We start from the raw sequence: 16,877 nt of genomic DNA, 5'->3' as shown, positions 1-16,877 counted from the left end.
TTTCAGACTTCCCAACCCCCCTACTCTACCTCACATTGACCCCGAGAACCACTCTTGTCGGGGGTGGCAGGGGCGGGGGCGGGGGGGTGGATGTAACAACCTCCTACAGGAAGGAGTCTCATGATCCTCTTGGACTCTTCAAGCAGCTCAGTAACTGGAAACAATCTTTAAAAAGGCCAGTCCACATAGGGAATATAACCACATTTTATAATAACTATAAATAGAGTACTGGCTTCCTGTGTAGCTCAGCTGGTAAAGAATCCACCTGCAATGCAGGAGATCTGGTTTGATTCCTAGGCCCGGAAGTTCCCCTGGAGAAAGGATAGGCTACCCACTCCAGCATTCTTGGGCTTCCTTGGTGGCTCAGAGGGTGAAGAATCCACCTAACATGCAGGAGACGCAGGTTTGTTCCCTGGGTTGGGAAGATCCCGTGGAGGAGGGCATGGCAACCCACTCCAGTATTCTTGCCTGGAGACTTCCATGGACAAAGGAGTCTGGCAGGCTGCAGTCCATGGGGCCACAAAGGGTCTGACTAAGCATAGCACAGCACATAAATGGAGTATAATCTATAAAAAATCTGAACCACTATTTTGTACACTTGAAATTGTACTTCAGAAAAGGGAGGCTGGTCCACGCTTCATTTATGTCCATATATAGGGACCGTTATGTCCATAGACAGGGAAACAGGCCCTGTTGTTCCCTAAAACAACAGAGTCCTGAAATACATGAAGCAAAAACAGAGAGAACTGAAGGGAGAAACAGACAATTCAAAAATAATGGTTGAGATCACAATTTCCTACTTTCGATAATAGATAAAACCGCAGGGCAGAAGACTAACAAGGAAACAGAATTAGTGAACAAGACTGTATATAAACCATCTGGACCTAACAGACATTGCCAATGCTCCACCCAGCCACAGCCTAATACACCTTCTCCTCAAGTGCACACAGAACGTTCTCCAGGATCGAACATACGCAAGGCCATGTGTGGGCACTCAGTAGAAGACAGTGTTACTGCTGCCCTTCCATTTTTTATGGAGTGAATGCGCGCAGCAGAGTCTGTTTCATGGTGAGGTATCATTTTAGGATGTGTATGTGTGCTCAGCCATGTGTGACTCTGGGACCACCAGGCTCCTCTGTCCATGGAATTTTCCAGGCCAGAATACTGGAGTGGGTTGCCACTTCCTACTCCAGGGGATCTTCCCGACCCAGGGAACGAGCCTGCATCTCGTGCATCTTCTGCTGTGACAGGCGGATCCTGTACCGCTGCACCCTCTGGGAAGCCTCCGCTTTAGGATGCCTAACCTATATTTCTCGTAGCTCTATTTTATGTCAATTTTAGATACTGAGAGATGACTCTGCAAGGTCTGTCACCCCCGATTTTTCCAAGAGGCGGAGTCGGTCCATTCAGTAGTGAGGATGACTTGTCTCCTGCTGTCCCTTATGGCCACCAACCCAGGAGGAGCCAGGCTGGGGCATGCCTGGCTTCCTGAACTCCTGGTCACAAGCCAGATGTGTTTTTGTATCTTAAAAATTCATTCTCCCTGGTCTCATAATGTTCTATCTTAGAAACATGTTTCTCCTCCACTTGGGCCCTGGACCACGCACAAAGAAGGGCACAGCGTCCCAGGCAGGCAGAACATCACAAAACAGCGCATGCCTGGTGGACACGGGGCAGGCGGCAGGCCAAGGGCTTCTGAACACGGGTGTCAACTTGACGTCTGTGCCACTCCTCAGGCAGAAAAGAAATCAGGCAGAGTCACTGAGCCCCAAATAGATATTTCTCTTCATCAAGAAAGGTTACCTGAATTCTGCAATTGCTCAGCGGGGAGTAGCCGTCAAAACCCGGGACCCAGGAGATGAGGATGCTGTGAGCGGAGCTGTTGTGAACCCTGACTTCAGTAGGTGGCGAGGGAATTGCTACGTAAAAGACAAAAGACACACCACAGACACAATTATAAACCACAGGAGGTCACAGCTACCAAACAGGTGCATTAATGCCAAGCCCATGTCTGCTTCTTGAGATTGGGAAAATTAAACACGAGTTTTAAAGAGGAGCCACCCTCCAGGTGAGGGTGATCATATGAGCCTCTAGGTTGGTCTTGCAGTGACAGGATGACTCTGCCTGGACCAGAGACGTGGGACGCAGACCTGTGCTCCTGCCCACTGATGACATGAGAACTTTTAGCTGGACAAGAACAGCGAGATATCCGTTTCCTCCTGCTCTGTGCAAGGCTGTCACTGGTGCTCTAAATGGGGGCAGAGCCATGGCCCTCTATCTGCCTTACGCTGTGACAGTTGTTGCTCAGTCGCTAAGTCGTGTCCGACTCTTTGCAACCCCATGGACTGCAGCACGCCAGGCTCCCCTGTCCTTCACTATCTCCCAGAGTTTGCTCAAATTTATGTCCATTGAGCTGGTCATGCTGTCTTTCCATCTCAACCTCTGTCACTCTCTTCTCTTTTCATCTTCAATTTTTTCCAGCATTAGGGTTTTTTCCAATGAGATAGCTCTTCGCATGAGGTGGCCATAGTATTGGAGTTTCAGCTTCAGCATCAGTCCTTCCAATGAATATTCAGGGTTGAATTCCTTTAGGATTGACTGGTTTGATCTCCTTGCAGTCCAAGGGACTTTCAGGAGTCTTCTCCAGCACCACAGTTTGAAAACATCAGTTCTTTGGCGCTCAGCTTTTTTTATGGTCCAGTTCTTACATTCATAAATGACTACTGGAAAAACCATAGCTTTGACTAGATGGATCTTTGTCTGCAAAGTGATGTCTTTCTTTGCTTTTTAATACTCTGTCTAGGTTTGTCGTAGCTTTCCTTCCAAGGAGCAAGCATCTTTTAATTTCATGTCTACGGTCACCATTCACAGTGATTTTGGAGCACACGAAGAGGATATCTGTCACTACTTCCATTTTTTCTCTTTCTGTCTGCCTTTGTGTGTGTGCTCAATCGCTCAGTCATGTCTGACTGCTTTCCGACCCCATGGACTGTATCCGCCAGGGTTCTCTGTCCGCAGGATTTTCCAGGCAAGAATACTGGAGTGTGCTGCCATTTCCTACACCAGGGGAATCTTTTGGACCCAGGAATTGGACCTGGATGTCTTCATCCCTTAGCTAAACGCTGAGCTGGGGAGACCTACATTAACCGAAGAGGAGCGGCTTGCCCTGAGCAAAAGAGGCGCACCATGGGACATGCATGCATGTGCTTGTGTGCCTGTGCGCCTGTGTGATGCGGGGAGGGAGGGTTCCTGGCCGAGGAAATGGGTGAGAGTCAGCTCAAGCCAAAGAGCCAAGTGCATCTGCTCATGGGGAGGGAAGGCAGGCCGTAATGAGTGTGTAATGACCTCAGTCACAGGTGGGACATGGCTAGATATTCATTAGTGATAGACTGTTACTAATAATCTATTATTAATAGAACCCAACACATTATTGATAGCATTCAACACAGATCTGTTTTTAACGTATTAAAATCTGTGAAGCAATCCTGCTTTCATTATTTATTTATTTATTTACTTTTGGCTGCGCCACATGGCTTGCAGGATTCCTAGTGCCCCAGCCAGGAATCGAACCCTTGCCCTTGGCAGTGAAAGCCCGAAGTCCTAACCACTGGACCGCCAGAGAATACTCATACATTAAACTTTTTTTTGATATGTGTAATATTTTGCTATTACAGTTTTTTAAAGTTGTTATTGAATTTGTTACAATATTGCTTCTGCTTTAGATTTTGACTTTTTGAAAGTGAAGTATGTGGGATGTTAGCTCTCCAACTGGGGATTGAACTTGCACCCCCTGCATCTTAACCACTGGACCACCAGGGAAGTCCCTAAACTCTTCATTAACATTAATAACCACATTTATGGGCTTCCCTGGTGGCTCAGACAGTAGAGAATCTGCCTGTAATGCAGAACACCCAGGTTCCATCCCTGGGTCGGAAAGATCCCCTGGAGAAGGGCACAGAAACTCACTCCAGTATCTTGCCTGGAGAAGCCCATGGACAGAGGCCTGATGGGCTACAGTCCTCGGGGGTTGCAAAGTCAGACACAATTAAGCGACCAACACACACACCACAACAACATTTATAATCCAAAAAGATGACTAATGTTTTTGAATGAGTGCTTACTGTGTGCCAGGAATCTTTATGGACTTCATTGGATCATGATTAGAACCCTATGAGAGAAGCAGTCTTACAATTCCCATAGATGGAAGGGGAAATTTGAGGACCAAAGAAGTTAAAAACTTGCCGAAGCTCACAGAGCTCACTAGCAACAGAATGGGGACTTGAACTCAGGTCTGCCTCACCCCAGAGCTCCGTATGTCCGTATCTCAACAGGACACTGGTGGCTGGCTGTGGGAGCAGGGAGCAGACCAGCGTGAAGACCAGCACGGGCTGGAGAGTGTGATCACCACTGAATCGGCTGCATGGCCCACCGTGGCACAGTTCAGTGCCCTCTCCACTCAGCTCTCTCTTCTATTGCTCGGGGAGAGATTGCACTGTTCGATGGGGCTGAAATGAGGTAACACACACACGAGGTCTGGGGGAGATATACTGGTGATGAAGGCAAGGACAGGAGGCATGGATGAGGGGAAGAAAAGACCATATTAAGCACCCATGGGGTATGTTCAGGATTCCAGTTTTACCAGGAGGCACACAGCTTGATGAGTGAGAAAGCCAGCCTTTCGTTTGACTCACTTTCCTAAATACATTATCTGCTTTTCCAGATCCAAATCTGGCCACATACACCTCAACTGATGACAGATTGGCAGGGAGTTTTGGTTGCTTTGACATACATGTTTAAGAAAGCCCAAAACCTGAGTTTCAGAAATAGGACTTGTTAAAAGTCCTAGTTGAGATTCTGTCTGAAGAATAAAATTCAAGAAGTGCTTCTCATTTTATGGATTTTTAAACTTTAAAATAGTGATGCTTTATGAAAATGTCTTTATAAATTTACGCCCACTGGTGGATTCCTGAAATTCCCAGCATTTCTTTTGAAAATTGTAATAATGCAATTTGTAATGAAGGAAGGAAGTTATACAGTTCCTCTTGTAATAACTTTCGGTTGGCTCATTTTTCCTTTCCAGCGAAATTTTAGAAAATACCCTCTCATAGCTTCTTCCAGCTGATTTGCTGAAACTAAACACCAGCAGTGAAGCTTGGTGTGCTGCAGTTCATGGGGTCGCAGAGAGTCGGACATGTCTGCGCAACAGCAACAGACATCAGCACCTTTAAAAACTACAATGCCTTGTAATTTTGAGTCTTTTGCTACGCCTTATCTACCCTTTAACTCATTATTAAACACACTGCTTTTTCCCTCTATCATTTCCTCGAAGGACAAAAGGAGTACGAACTTAATATTTCCTTTTCAATATCTAAATTAAGAACAAATAATGTAGAGAATAGAACAAATAACCCCCAAGGTGGAGGGGGGTAAGGGAGGGATGCAATGGTGGGCTGGGGTTAGCAGATGTAAACTTTCATATATCGGATGGGAAACAAGAAGGTCCTATTGTAGATAATCAAGAACTACATATTCAATAACCTGTGATAAACCATAATGGAAAAGAATATTAAAAAAAAAAACATATATATATATGTAAAGACTGAATCACGTTGCTGTACATCAGTAATTAACACAATATTGTAAATCAACTAAACTTCAATCAAAATTCATTAATTAATTAAAATATAAATTAAGAACAAATACTAAAACATATCATTTCCTTGAATTTCTATGAGAAAGGTTAAGGAGATGACTTGAAAAGGTAACAAAAGGTTTTCCTTTCAAGTTTCAGATTTTTATTTGATTTATTTGAAGGTTTAATTGGAGTATAGTTGCTTTAGAATGTTGTGCTAGTTTCTGTGGTATAGCCAAGTGAATAAGTTATATATATACATATATCCCTCTTTTTTTAAAATTTCCTTCCCATTTAGGTCACCACAGAGCACTGAGTAGCATTCCCTGGGCTATATATTGAGCTCTCATTAATGATCTATTTTAAACAGTTTTTTATACACAGTATTTTATACACAGTATCAATAGTATATGTACATCAGTCTCAATCCCTCCCACCCCAGCCTCAGTTTGCTCTCTACATCTGGGTCTCTATTTTGCTTTGCACATAGGTTCGTCTGTGTCAATTTTTCTAAAGTTTCAGGTTTAAATGTCTTTGATCCCACAGAAGGGGGAGGAAGACACAGAATGTTGGACTGGAATGTCTCTACTAGCCTTCCAACACCTGCCTTTCATTTTGTTACATCCCAGCCGAGGGGAAGCAAGGAGGGCCACAGAGATTAGGAGAAAGCGGGCCCAGAGCCTTGGGCCCCGAGGAGAGGCGTGACTCTGACCTCCTCCCTCCTCAGAGCAGCTGCTGGGAGGACGGGCCCCAGCTCCAGCTGCCCAGGGAAGGACACAGCCCATCCCTAGATCAATGGGCGCTAGTTCAGTGTGAGAGTAAAAAGAGGAGCTAAGATGATCTGGGTCAACATTTCAGCCTACTTTCTTTTCTGACTGAGCAGAAAACTAAACTAGTTACTGTTGATCACAGACAAGTGTCAGGCCCTGTTATGAGTATTTCTGCTTTCATTATTTCATTGAACCCTAAGAAGAGATAGGTTCTGTAATTATCTCCATTTTACAGAGGGGCACACTGAAGTTGCTGAATGACTTGTTCAAGGTCACAAAGGGAAGCCAGGGCTCAATCCCAGGTAGCTGGCTGCACAGCTCACAATGTACTTCCCCTGCAAGACACCCCCCTGACACTTACCTTTGATGTTGATCTGCACGCTTTTGGACACGGTCAGCCCTTTTTGATTGTGGGCCTCACAACTGAAGATTGTGGTCTTGGTCAGACCTAGAGGAGAAGGAGACCCATGAGACCAGGGGTGGAAAGATAGGCTGCTGTTTATCAGAATCCTGCGGGAGTCTGGGCATCCTTTTACTTCGTGGTTCAGTGTTCCAAGCCATAAATGCAAAGTTAATTAAAAATGTGTGTTGGTGTTTGAAAAACAAACCTAGGATTAAATCCTAGGTACCAGGAGCAAGGCAACAATGGGCTTAAAAGACATCCGTAATTCATTAAAATTCTTTATTTTTTTCCCAATGGGGAGACATGAGGTAACAAAGCAGTATCATTTAGTTTTAAAATTTCAGCAAGGAGCCATGGGAATTGTGTGTGTGCTCAATCCCTCAGTCGTGTCCAACTCTGCGACCCCGTGGGCTGTCCATGGAATTTTCCAGGCAAGAATACTGGAATGGGTTGCCATTTCCTCCTTTAGGGGATCTTCCCAACCCAGGGATCGAACCTGCATCTCCTGCACTGGCAGGCAGATTCTTTACCAGTGTGCCACCTGGGAAGCCTGCAGTAGGAATTACTGGCCCCAATATTAAGAAAAGTGGCTTATGGGGCTCACCTAGACAGCCCCGTGCTTAGCATCCCCATATATCCTATGCTACACACTGTGGACATGTCAGGACTCCAGAAACAGCAGGACAAAAGTCACAGTTTTTAAAACTTCTGATGAATGAAGCTTCTGTTGCAGTGATGCTTTTTTAATAGCAAATATCAATGTATTCCTAAGGAATTATGTAAACACAAGGCATCACTATTACTTGAAGACACTGGTGCTGAATGAAGAGAAATTCTACCATTTCAGAGGTTTGAAGACATCTCAGAAGCTAAACATATTCAGTTGATTCATTAATTTTAAGGAGGAAGGAAGAGAAGCAATCCAGACCTTGGTTTCTTAATTTTTTTAAAAATTCTTTCGACTGTGCTATGCGGCATGTGGGATCTTAGTTCCTCATTGGAAGCACAGAGTCTTAACCACTGGACTTCCAGGGAAGTCCCAAGATCTTGGTTTCTTTCTTTATTTTTAAAATATTTTTATTTATTTGGTTGTACTAGATCTTAGTTATGGCATGTAGGATCAAACCCAGGTCTCCTGTACTGGGAGCATGGAGTCTTAGCCACTGGTCCACCAGGGAAGTCCCCCCTTGGTTTCTTATAACACTATTCGCCAGCGAAAGGAGCCAGAGTTCCTTGGAGAAATGCTGATTTTCAGTTTGGAGCAGTAAACATGTAAGATGAGCCTGGAGCAAGATATAAAACATACGATACCCACACACACCCACACACGCACAAAGGGACGGGTGGGGGCGGCGGCCAAGAGACAGAGGAGCCAGCTAAAAAACTCCCAATCACTGAAGTGGGAACAAGTTGAGCAAGAAAATCAAGTAGCATTAGATTGTAGCGCCAAGTATAAGATAATTATCCATGAGTCTATAACGACATCTGTTGCCGCTGCTGTTGTTTAGTTGCTCAGTTGTGTCCAGCTCTTTTTTGACCCCATGGACTATATCCCACCAGGCTCCTCTGTCCATGGGATGGATTTCCCAGGCAAGAATACTGGAGTGGGTTGCCATGCCCTCCTCCAGGGGATCTTCCTGACCCCAGGATGGAACCTGCATCTCCTGCATTGGCAGGCGGATTCTTTACTGCTAAGCCACCTAGGAAGCTCTTTTACCAATATATACAAGTGATTAAATAAATGGGAGAAGAGACAAACCCCCATGCAGAAGAATTCCAAGTGATTTTTATATTGATGCTCTGCTCCTAAAGAGGAGCATTAATCCAATGACTTCCTTCCAAACAGATCGATATGGAAAGGGGACTCAAAGAAAAACTTTCAAGTGAGACACTGACAAACACAGCTCAGGTGCAGAGTCAAGGTCAAGGGCAATGCTGTAAGCCATGCTGACAGTGTACCCTCGATGTGATGTGACATGATGAGAATGGCATTCCCCTCTGGGGTCCTCCCCGCCAAAACACAGAACCCAAATCTAACCATGAGAAAAAGGAGGTAAACATCAGACAGGTCCAAACTGTGGGACACACTACAAAAAAAAGACCTGACCCGTACTCCTCAAAACCATCCATGTCACTAAAAACAAGGGAAGTTTGAGACATGGTCACAACCAAGAGAAGCTGAAGGAGACACAACCAAATCCTAGGCCAGTAAAAGGACATTAGGTAAAGACTAAGAAAACCTGAATAAACTATGGACTTTAGCTGATGACAATGTCTTGGGAATTTTCAGGGGTGATGGAATAGTCAGCTACATGCTAGTTTCAGGCTTACTTACTGGAAGGACATTTCAGTGGATAAAAAGGCATGCTTGGCGACTTCCGTGGTGGTCCAGTGGCTAGGACTCTGAGTTCCCAGTGCAGGGGGCCCAGGTTTGATCCCTGTTCAGGGAACTAGAGCCCATGTGCCACTAATTAAGACTCAGCACAGCCAGATACATAATAATATAATACATAATAGAGTGTGCAATGTAATACATAATTATTTATAATATATTATGATGATATAATAATAGAAATAAGGTGCACAATAACTGTAATGCACTTGAATCATCCCCAAACCATCCCCCTTATCCACCACCTCCAGTCCAAGAAAAAATTGTCTTCCATGAAACTGGTCCCTGGTGCCAAAATGGTTGGGGACCACTGCTCTAAGCCCCTGTTGCCCACCACTTTTTCACAGGAAGGCCTGTCACCTTTGGCTTTTCCTGCTGGAGTATCACCTTTAACCTTCCAGGTCGTCAGTTCCCAAATGACATGCCTGTTTCACCAGGCAACGTGAACTGGCAAAACTTGGCTTATGTTTAGAAAAATCAGCTTTGGCTCAATCATAAGACCCTGGGAGCTGCTAGGCAACTTACATTTTGTACATATTTGAGCAGACTTCTGCAGGCTAAAACCAGTCATTTGACTTCAATCACCCTTGTCCAAACTCTTGGGAAACCCTTGAAAACAATCTATGAATCCCTCTGACAACCGGTGGTGAGGGCAAGCCTGGCCCTACAAGGAAACAACAGGATGGACCTATTTCCTTGGGATCCACCATCTCCTTACAGATCCCAAAGTAAGATGAGTTAGGCCCATGGTTTTTTAGTCCTGCAACGTTGGTCGATGTGAGAGTGAAACCACTCCTCACGGAACAGGATTTTACATTAAGGAGGAAGACATTTTTCCTCTTCGTGCTTCTCTTCGGAGGACACACAAAGTCAGCAGCTAATTCCCTGGCACAAGGCACCCATTCCGACTCGGAACTGCCCACAAGAAGCCAAATCATCAAGGGCAGTAGTTTTATCCGGCAGGTTGAGGTGGTGAATGCCCAGAGGCCAAACAGAAGCTAGCAAAGAGGCTGATTCCAACCCAGATTAACTTTCTCCAGAACTGAATGGGTGAGAACTTTAGGCCAAATACAGGCTTCCTGGCTTAATGTATTCGGTGATACATTTTTTTTGGGGGGGGCTTAAGGACATTAGCTTCCCACTTGGAGGCTCATTTATAAACCTGAGTTGACTGCTGCAAACAAGATGGGCTAAGAAAGAGAGCTACCTCATCACTTCTCCGTTCCCCCTCCCTCAACTACTAGACTAGAAAGGATCTTGACGTTTTAGAGCCCAACCCTGTGGCTTTCCAGGGAGAAAAGCACCCACCCACCACGTCTCCACCCTGCCATCCAGTCTCCACCCTGCCATCCAGTCTCCCAAACATCCCGGACAGCAGCGCCTCCGCATTTCCTGTGGCCAGGCCTCCTTCTCGTGGACACCCCCTGACTCCACGACACCCACCCCAGTTCACTATGACGGTGTGCGCCCCTCTTACTTGGTACTCTGCTGGTTTAAAAAAAAGACAGCCCCTGACACAAGGTCTGAAAGATATTTTAGGGAACATGCAGCCACAGGATGCCCCCTCAAGGGAAAGACAATCAGAACTGCTGAGGAGGCAGTTCCTAAGAGCACAGTTAGGGTGTTTCTTTGACTTCTGGGTTAAGCAATCCTGTCCTTTTGTTTTCTTCCCCTGGTGTTCATCTTTCTACCCAGAGAGGAGAGAAATACAATAATATGCTGCATAAATGAAGGGCTTGCACTTACAAACTTGGAACTCACTTTCTGCCCTGAGTTCATTCACTCAACATTTACTGCGTAGCTGCTATGTGCCAGCTGTTTTCCAGGCACCTGGGATCTATCCATGAATAAAGCAAAGATACAGCCCTTATAAAGCTCACATTCTCAAGGACAAAAGAGGGTGAGAAATAATAGCCTTAATAAATGTTACCAAAAGGACTTTGCGGGTCCAGCTGCTTGCCCCTCAAAAGCCAATAAACAGGCCAGATTGGTGGAAAGGAAAGTGCTTTATTTCAGGTGCCGGCAACTGGGTGGAGGAGGGTGGCAGACACCTGTCCAAAGGCCAACTTCCAACCCCAACAAGCAGCGGGTGAGAGCTTTGAGAGATAGATTGTGGGGGGCGGTCTCCATGCAGGAACAGCACAGTCATTTCTAAGTTATCTTCAAATTGGTCATCAGCGATCTGACCAGCATCATCTTGGTTGTCTTAGGTGCAGTTAATCTTTAGTTCTGGGGTCCATTTGTTCCCACTTTTTGTGGCCTATTTTAAGAATTGTGGCAGCTCATGTCCTGGGTACAGTCTGCTCATCATGTAGTTCACTTCTCCAGCTAGGCATCTATAAGACAGCTCACAGGATGTGGCTCAGAATCTCATCTATAGACCTTGAGAAAGAGCTAAAGCTCCCTGACTGTGCTTAATGACTACATTATTATTATCTAGTCTCCTTTGTTTCCACATTTCTCACTTCTCTGATTAAACTTATTCTTTGAGTAAAGTTTTCCAGACACAAAAGGCAGGCAGAAGACATGGGTGGGGGGCAAGTAAGGGGAGACAAAGACCTGCTCTGTTTGATAAGCTGCATGCTGTATTAGAAGGTAATTAGTACTCGGGAAAAACAGAAGAGGATCAGGCGGTCAGGGTGTGTGGAGAAGTGGTAGTTATTTTAAACATGCGGGTCAGAGATGGCTCCTTGAGAAATGTCCTCTGAGGAAAGACTTGGGGTGAGGGAACGAGCCAAGTTTATTCTGGAGGGTGAGGGAAGGTTTGAAGTGAGGGAATATATGGGTCAGGCTTCCCTGGTGGCTCAGAAGTTAAAGTGTCTGCCTCCAATTCAGGAGACCTGAGTTCGATCCCTGGGTTCGGTCCTCGGGTCGGGAAGACTCCCTGGAGAAGGAGATGGCAGCCCACTCCAGTATTCTTGCCTGGAGAATCGCACGGACAGAGGAGCCTGGTCGGCTACAGTCCATGGGGTCGCAAAGAGTCGGACACGACTGAGCGATTTCACTTTCTTTCTTTCTTTGTCCTCCAAGAGAGATGGGAAACCTGGGGCTTTGAGCAGAAGACTGATATAACCTAGTCTATGTTTTATGAGGCTTGTTCCAGCTGCCACACAAAGGCTAGACCTTAGGCACGCAGGTCCCTTACTTGCTCCAAATTTCTTCCTGATCTGTAAAATGGTAATTAGAAAACGTCTAACTGTATCATTGGCTGCTATGAGGTTCTTTGCTGAAGGCACTGTAAGAATTACAAACTGACACACAAATTCCAGTTATTATTGTTACTGTTGTCATCACAACAAATATTAACAGGGACTGCCCTGGTAGTCCAGTGATTAAGACTCCATGCTTTCACAGCAAGGAGCGCCAGTTCAATCCCTGGTCCAGGAACTAAGAATCCTGCATGCCTTGCTGTATGGCCAAAAAATAGTAATAATTTTAAAAAAAAAGCACTATAGCCAATTAACTAAAAGCAAAGCTAGCTTAGCTGTTTTCTAAATGTGGATTTTAACATAAAACACGTATTTTTTAAAAGTAAAAACGAGGACGTTCCTGGTGGCAGAGTGGTAACGAATCCACCTGCCAATGCAGGAGACAGGGGTTCGCTCCCTCCTATGGGAAGATCCCACATGCTGGGGAGCAGCTAAGCCAGTGCCGCACAATGACTTAGCCTGTGCTCCGCAGCAAGAGAAGGCCCGGGTCCATGCAACTGAGAGAAGAGCTCGAGCAGCAGTGAAGACCCCGCAGAGCCAAAGATACAGAAGCAAATAAAACCTTTTTAAAAAGTAAAACCCAGAAAGATCAGCCTAAGTCCCTGATCTTGGCAGGAAGGTAGCTCAAAATGGACAGTGAGTTAGTAACTGTTTCATATAAAAATTTGTTTCAGGTAACATCTGAGTCATTCCTGTAGGTTGCTTCTGTACCGAAGCCCTTACATACATTATTTCATTGAATCTTCATAAATGTTCTGTGAGGCAGACACTGTTATTATCCCTATCGTATATAAAGAAGGCAAGTAGCTTGCCTAGGGACACACAATGGTGAACTGACATTAGTTAACGGGATCTTAACCACTTAAGCTATAACCCATCCTGTCGCTGAACACCACAGAGCAAAAGCTTTCTGTAGTTCTGCTCTTTATTTTGGGACTCGATTTGTTGATGGCAAAGTACTTCCTTGGGGGGAAAAATTGTAACTTTGTTTTGAAATAGTTTTCGATCCACAAGAAATTACAGAACTAGTACAGAGTTCCTAGCGCCCTTCACCCAGGTTCCCCAATGGTAACATCTTACGTAATCGCAGCAGCATGACCAAGTGACTCTGGAACACTGTACACGTGCTCAGTTGTCCAGCCGTGTCCAGCTCTTTGCAACCCTCTGGACTGTAGCCCACCAGGCTCCTCTGTCTAAGGGATTTTCCGGGCAAGAATGCTGAAGGGGGTTGCCATTTCCTGCACCAGGGGATCTTCCCAACCCAGGGATCGAACATGCATCTCTTGTGTCTCCTGCAGTTGAACCACTCAGGAAGCCCAATACTAGTAACTAAAATACAGGCAGCTCTTATTCAGATTTCACTAGTTTTTGGTTTGGCTTTATTTGGGGGAGGGGGGATTTTTATAAAATTTCTATGAAATTTTACTACAGGTGTAAATATGTATACAAATCAACTGTTTCATCACCAATAAGAAGCTTCCAGGGCCTTCCCTGGGGGTCCAGTGGTTAAGACTCTGAGCATCGACTGCAGGGGTGCGGGTTTGACCCCTGGTTGGGGAACTAAGACCCCATATGCCCTAGCGGTAGAGCCAAAACAAAAAAAGCTCCCCCATGCCACCCTTTTTACAAACCTCCTTCTGTCAACCTAACCCCTGCAGGAGCTGATGTGTACATCATCACTGTAACCCTTTCATTTCGAGAATGTTACCTAAATGGAATTACACGGCACATTACCTTTGAGACTGGTTTTGTTGACTCAGAATCATGCCCTTTAGACAAAGTACTTCTTCGCTCACATTTCTTAAAGACAGCACTTAGGTCACAGAAGAAAAAACAACTGGTAGCATGAGGGAAAACTGTATGATCTTCCTGCTCCTAAATGTGCCTGCTCCAGGCAGGCTCTGAGTGGGTACACAGCCCAGCAAAGCCATCTCAAGTCAAAACAGCCTCAGCCTAGTTCCCTAAATACCACCTACTTACTGGAAGGGGCTCGGGTATCTCACTAACTTGTCTTCTAAGTTAAGAATAGATGTAAATAAGTTTGAATGTAGTTCTTTCACAGTGCTACAAAATTTTAACAGTATAAAACATTTTTTATTCTGAGATGTTAATTATATATTTACAGAAACAGACAGGGAGTTCCATGTGTCCTTCACCCTACCTCCCCAATGTTAATGTCTCAAATAACTATAGTGTCAAAACCAGCAAACTGATACTGGTACCTTCCACAGAGCTTATTCAGATTTTTCCAGTTACATGTGGACTCATTTGTACGGATGTGTTGCTTTGTGTGAGTTTATCACATGTGTAGCTTCATGTGACCATATCCCATTAAAGTCTATGTTAAAAAGCATACTATTAGCCTGTAGAATGCTCAATTTCTATTTTACGTCTATCTTCTTAACCAAAAGGAAAAAAAAATCTTTAAATTAAAGAAAGTAAAATGAAGACTGTAAAGAAGCTAAAGCCCAAAATAAGCGTCACTTGTAATGGTATATCTGACCATTTAGAAATAAATAAGGTCACCAAGTTGAGACAATTTATATCAATATATTTAGCCGTGGGTAGTAAATTTTGCAGATCCTTCTACTTGCTAAGAACACTGAAGAGGAAGACCTCTAGAAGAACAGAGACGGGGACCACCCTGGTGGTCCAGTGACTGGGACCCCTTACTTCCAATGCAGGGGATGTGAGTTCAATCCTTGGTCAGGGAACTAGATCCCACATGCTGAGCAGTGGCCAAAATGTAAAACAAAATTAATTCTAGATGAACAGAGATGGACAGACTTTGTCCTTGCTTTCATAAAGAAAATGATACTGATTTTGGCAAGTACAAAATCAGTGAGAGACAGAATCCACAGTAGAACTTCAGAGAAGGTTATCAAATTGGTGCCTAGGACACCTATCCTAGGAGGACAGGCATGGAGTTCAGCTCACCAACAGGAAGTCAAGCCTGATTTCAGAATGAATTGCAAACTGATTTCCAGCCTTTCCAGGACAGTTCCTAGTCCAAAGTATCAAGGAATATCTTAGAAGACAAGATGGAGAGATAAATGGGGGAAAAAATAAACTTAGGCAGATTTACTGCTGACTGAAAAGTAGACAAAAGAGCTGATTTCATGAATTGATATCAACTCAGAGGTTGCCTGATGGCCACTGTGTTTTGTCCTCGGTTAGATCAGAATCTAGACAGGAAACAGGGAGAGAATTTGCTAATCCAATAAGAGAATCAAGGTTCAAAATGGCCTGAGTAGATTGGGATGATGAGATAAATTTTCATAGGGATAAAGGTCACATGGTGGGCTGAAATTTCAAAGTAATTAAATATACAAAAAGCAGGAGAGCCTTGATTTTGCAGCAATTTACGAGAAAAATGCTTGGGGGTTTCAGTCAACCTCAGACTCAACATGAACCAATACATTAACCTCCCCAAAAAGGTAATGTAAACTGCATTATCAGAAATAAAGCATTCAATATATTTAAAATGGATAACCAACAAGGTCCTACTGTGTAGCCCAGGGAACTCTGCTCAGTGCTACGTAGCAGCATGAATGGCATGGGAGTTTGGGGGAGAATGGATACCTGTATATGTTTGGCTGAGTCCCTTTGCTGTCCACCTGAAACTATCACAACACCATTAATTGGCTAACTCCAATATAAAATAAAAAGTTTTTTTTTAAAAAAAAAGCAAGGGAAAAAAAAATATTCAAAACAAGAGGTTACAACCTCCACTTAACTTCACACACATCTTTCCAAAACAACACCAACGCTACCAAGCTCTTTCAACAAACAGAGGAGTTGGGAAGACTTTCCAACTGTGTCTTATGAGGTCAACGCTACCCAGATGGCAAAGCCGACATCACAAAAACAAACTTATAAACCAGTTTCCTTCACGAACACTGTCGTGTGATAAAGACTTGGACTAGCCTCTGTCCCTGGTAATTGACTGAGTAATGAGGGTGGCTTTGTTATGCTAATGAGGTAAATCACGTGGATCCACAGATGACTTCTAGATGGGGACTGGTCACCAGAATGACTAAATCATGTGATGGGAAGGCTGGGGCTTTGATCCACGTGATATTAGCTCAAGTTCCTGGCGTCCAGGAAAGAGAGGGAGGTCTGGAGACAGTATTCCACCATGGTTAATGCTTTAATCAGTTATACCACATAATGAAGCCCCAGTAAAAAAAATTCTGAACACCAAAGCTCTGTCCTGTGAACACACTGATGCAGCAAGTGACACTCGTCAAGGCAGAAAAGCTCTGCATTCGGGACCCGCCCAGACTTCATCCTGTGTGTATCCTTGGTGAAACAGACTATAACGCAAGCAGAGCACTTTTCTGAGATCCGAGTTATTCTAGAAGATCACTGAGCCCAAAGGGGTCATGATGCCTGCTGTTTAGTCACGAAAAGTGAGGCAACACCAGAGGGTCTCTTTGCGACCCCATGGCCTGTGGCCCCCCAGGCTCCT

The 16,877-nt window shown here is 44.6% G+C and overlaps 1 protein-coding gene across 2 annotated transcripts in view; it reads right to left on the bottom strand.

Annotated features, from left to right (window-relative positions):
* The window catches only part of MERTK (MER proto-oncogene, tyrosine kinase), a 117,604-nt gene that overhangs the window by 47,691 nt on the left and 53,036 nt on the right, over positions 1-16,877 (bottom strand). For both annotated transcript variants that reach the window (XM_015094533.3, XM_060412433.1), the window contains 2 exons: positions 6,764-6,850; positions 1,804-1,919 (listed from right to left, as the gene is read on the bottom strand). In XM_015094533.3, the coding sequence (XP_014950019.2) occupies positions 1,804-1,919; positions 6,764-6,850 (203 nt within the window). The remainder of the gene's footprint in view (positions 1-1,803; positions 1,920-6,763; positions 6,851-16,877) is intronic.

Source organism: Ovis aries, chromosome 3, assembly GCF_016772045.2.
Source record: "Ovis aries strain OAR_USU_Benz2616 breed Rambouillet chromosome 3, ARS-UI_Ramb_v3.0, whole genome shotgun sequence".
In the NCBI taxonomy this organism is placed as follows: domain Eukaryota; kingdom Metazoa; phylum Chordata; class Mammalia; order Artiodactyla; family Bovidae; genus Ovis; species Ovis aries.
Note: the sequence above shows the minus strand (reverse complement) of the source record. Positions and strands in the feature narration are given on the sequence as shown.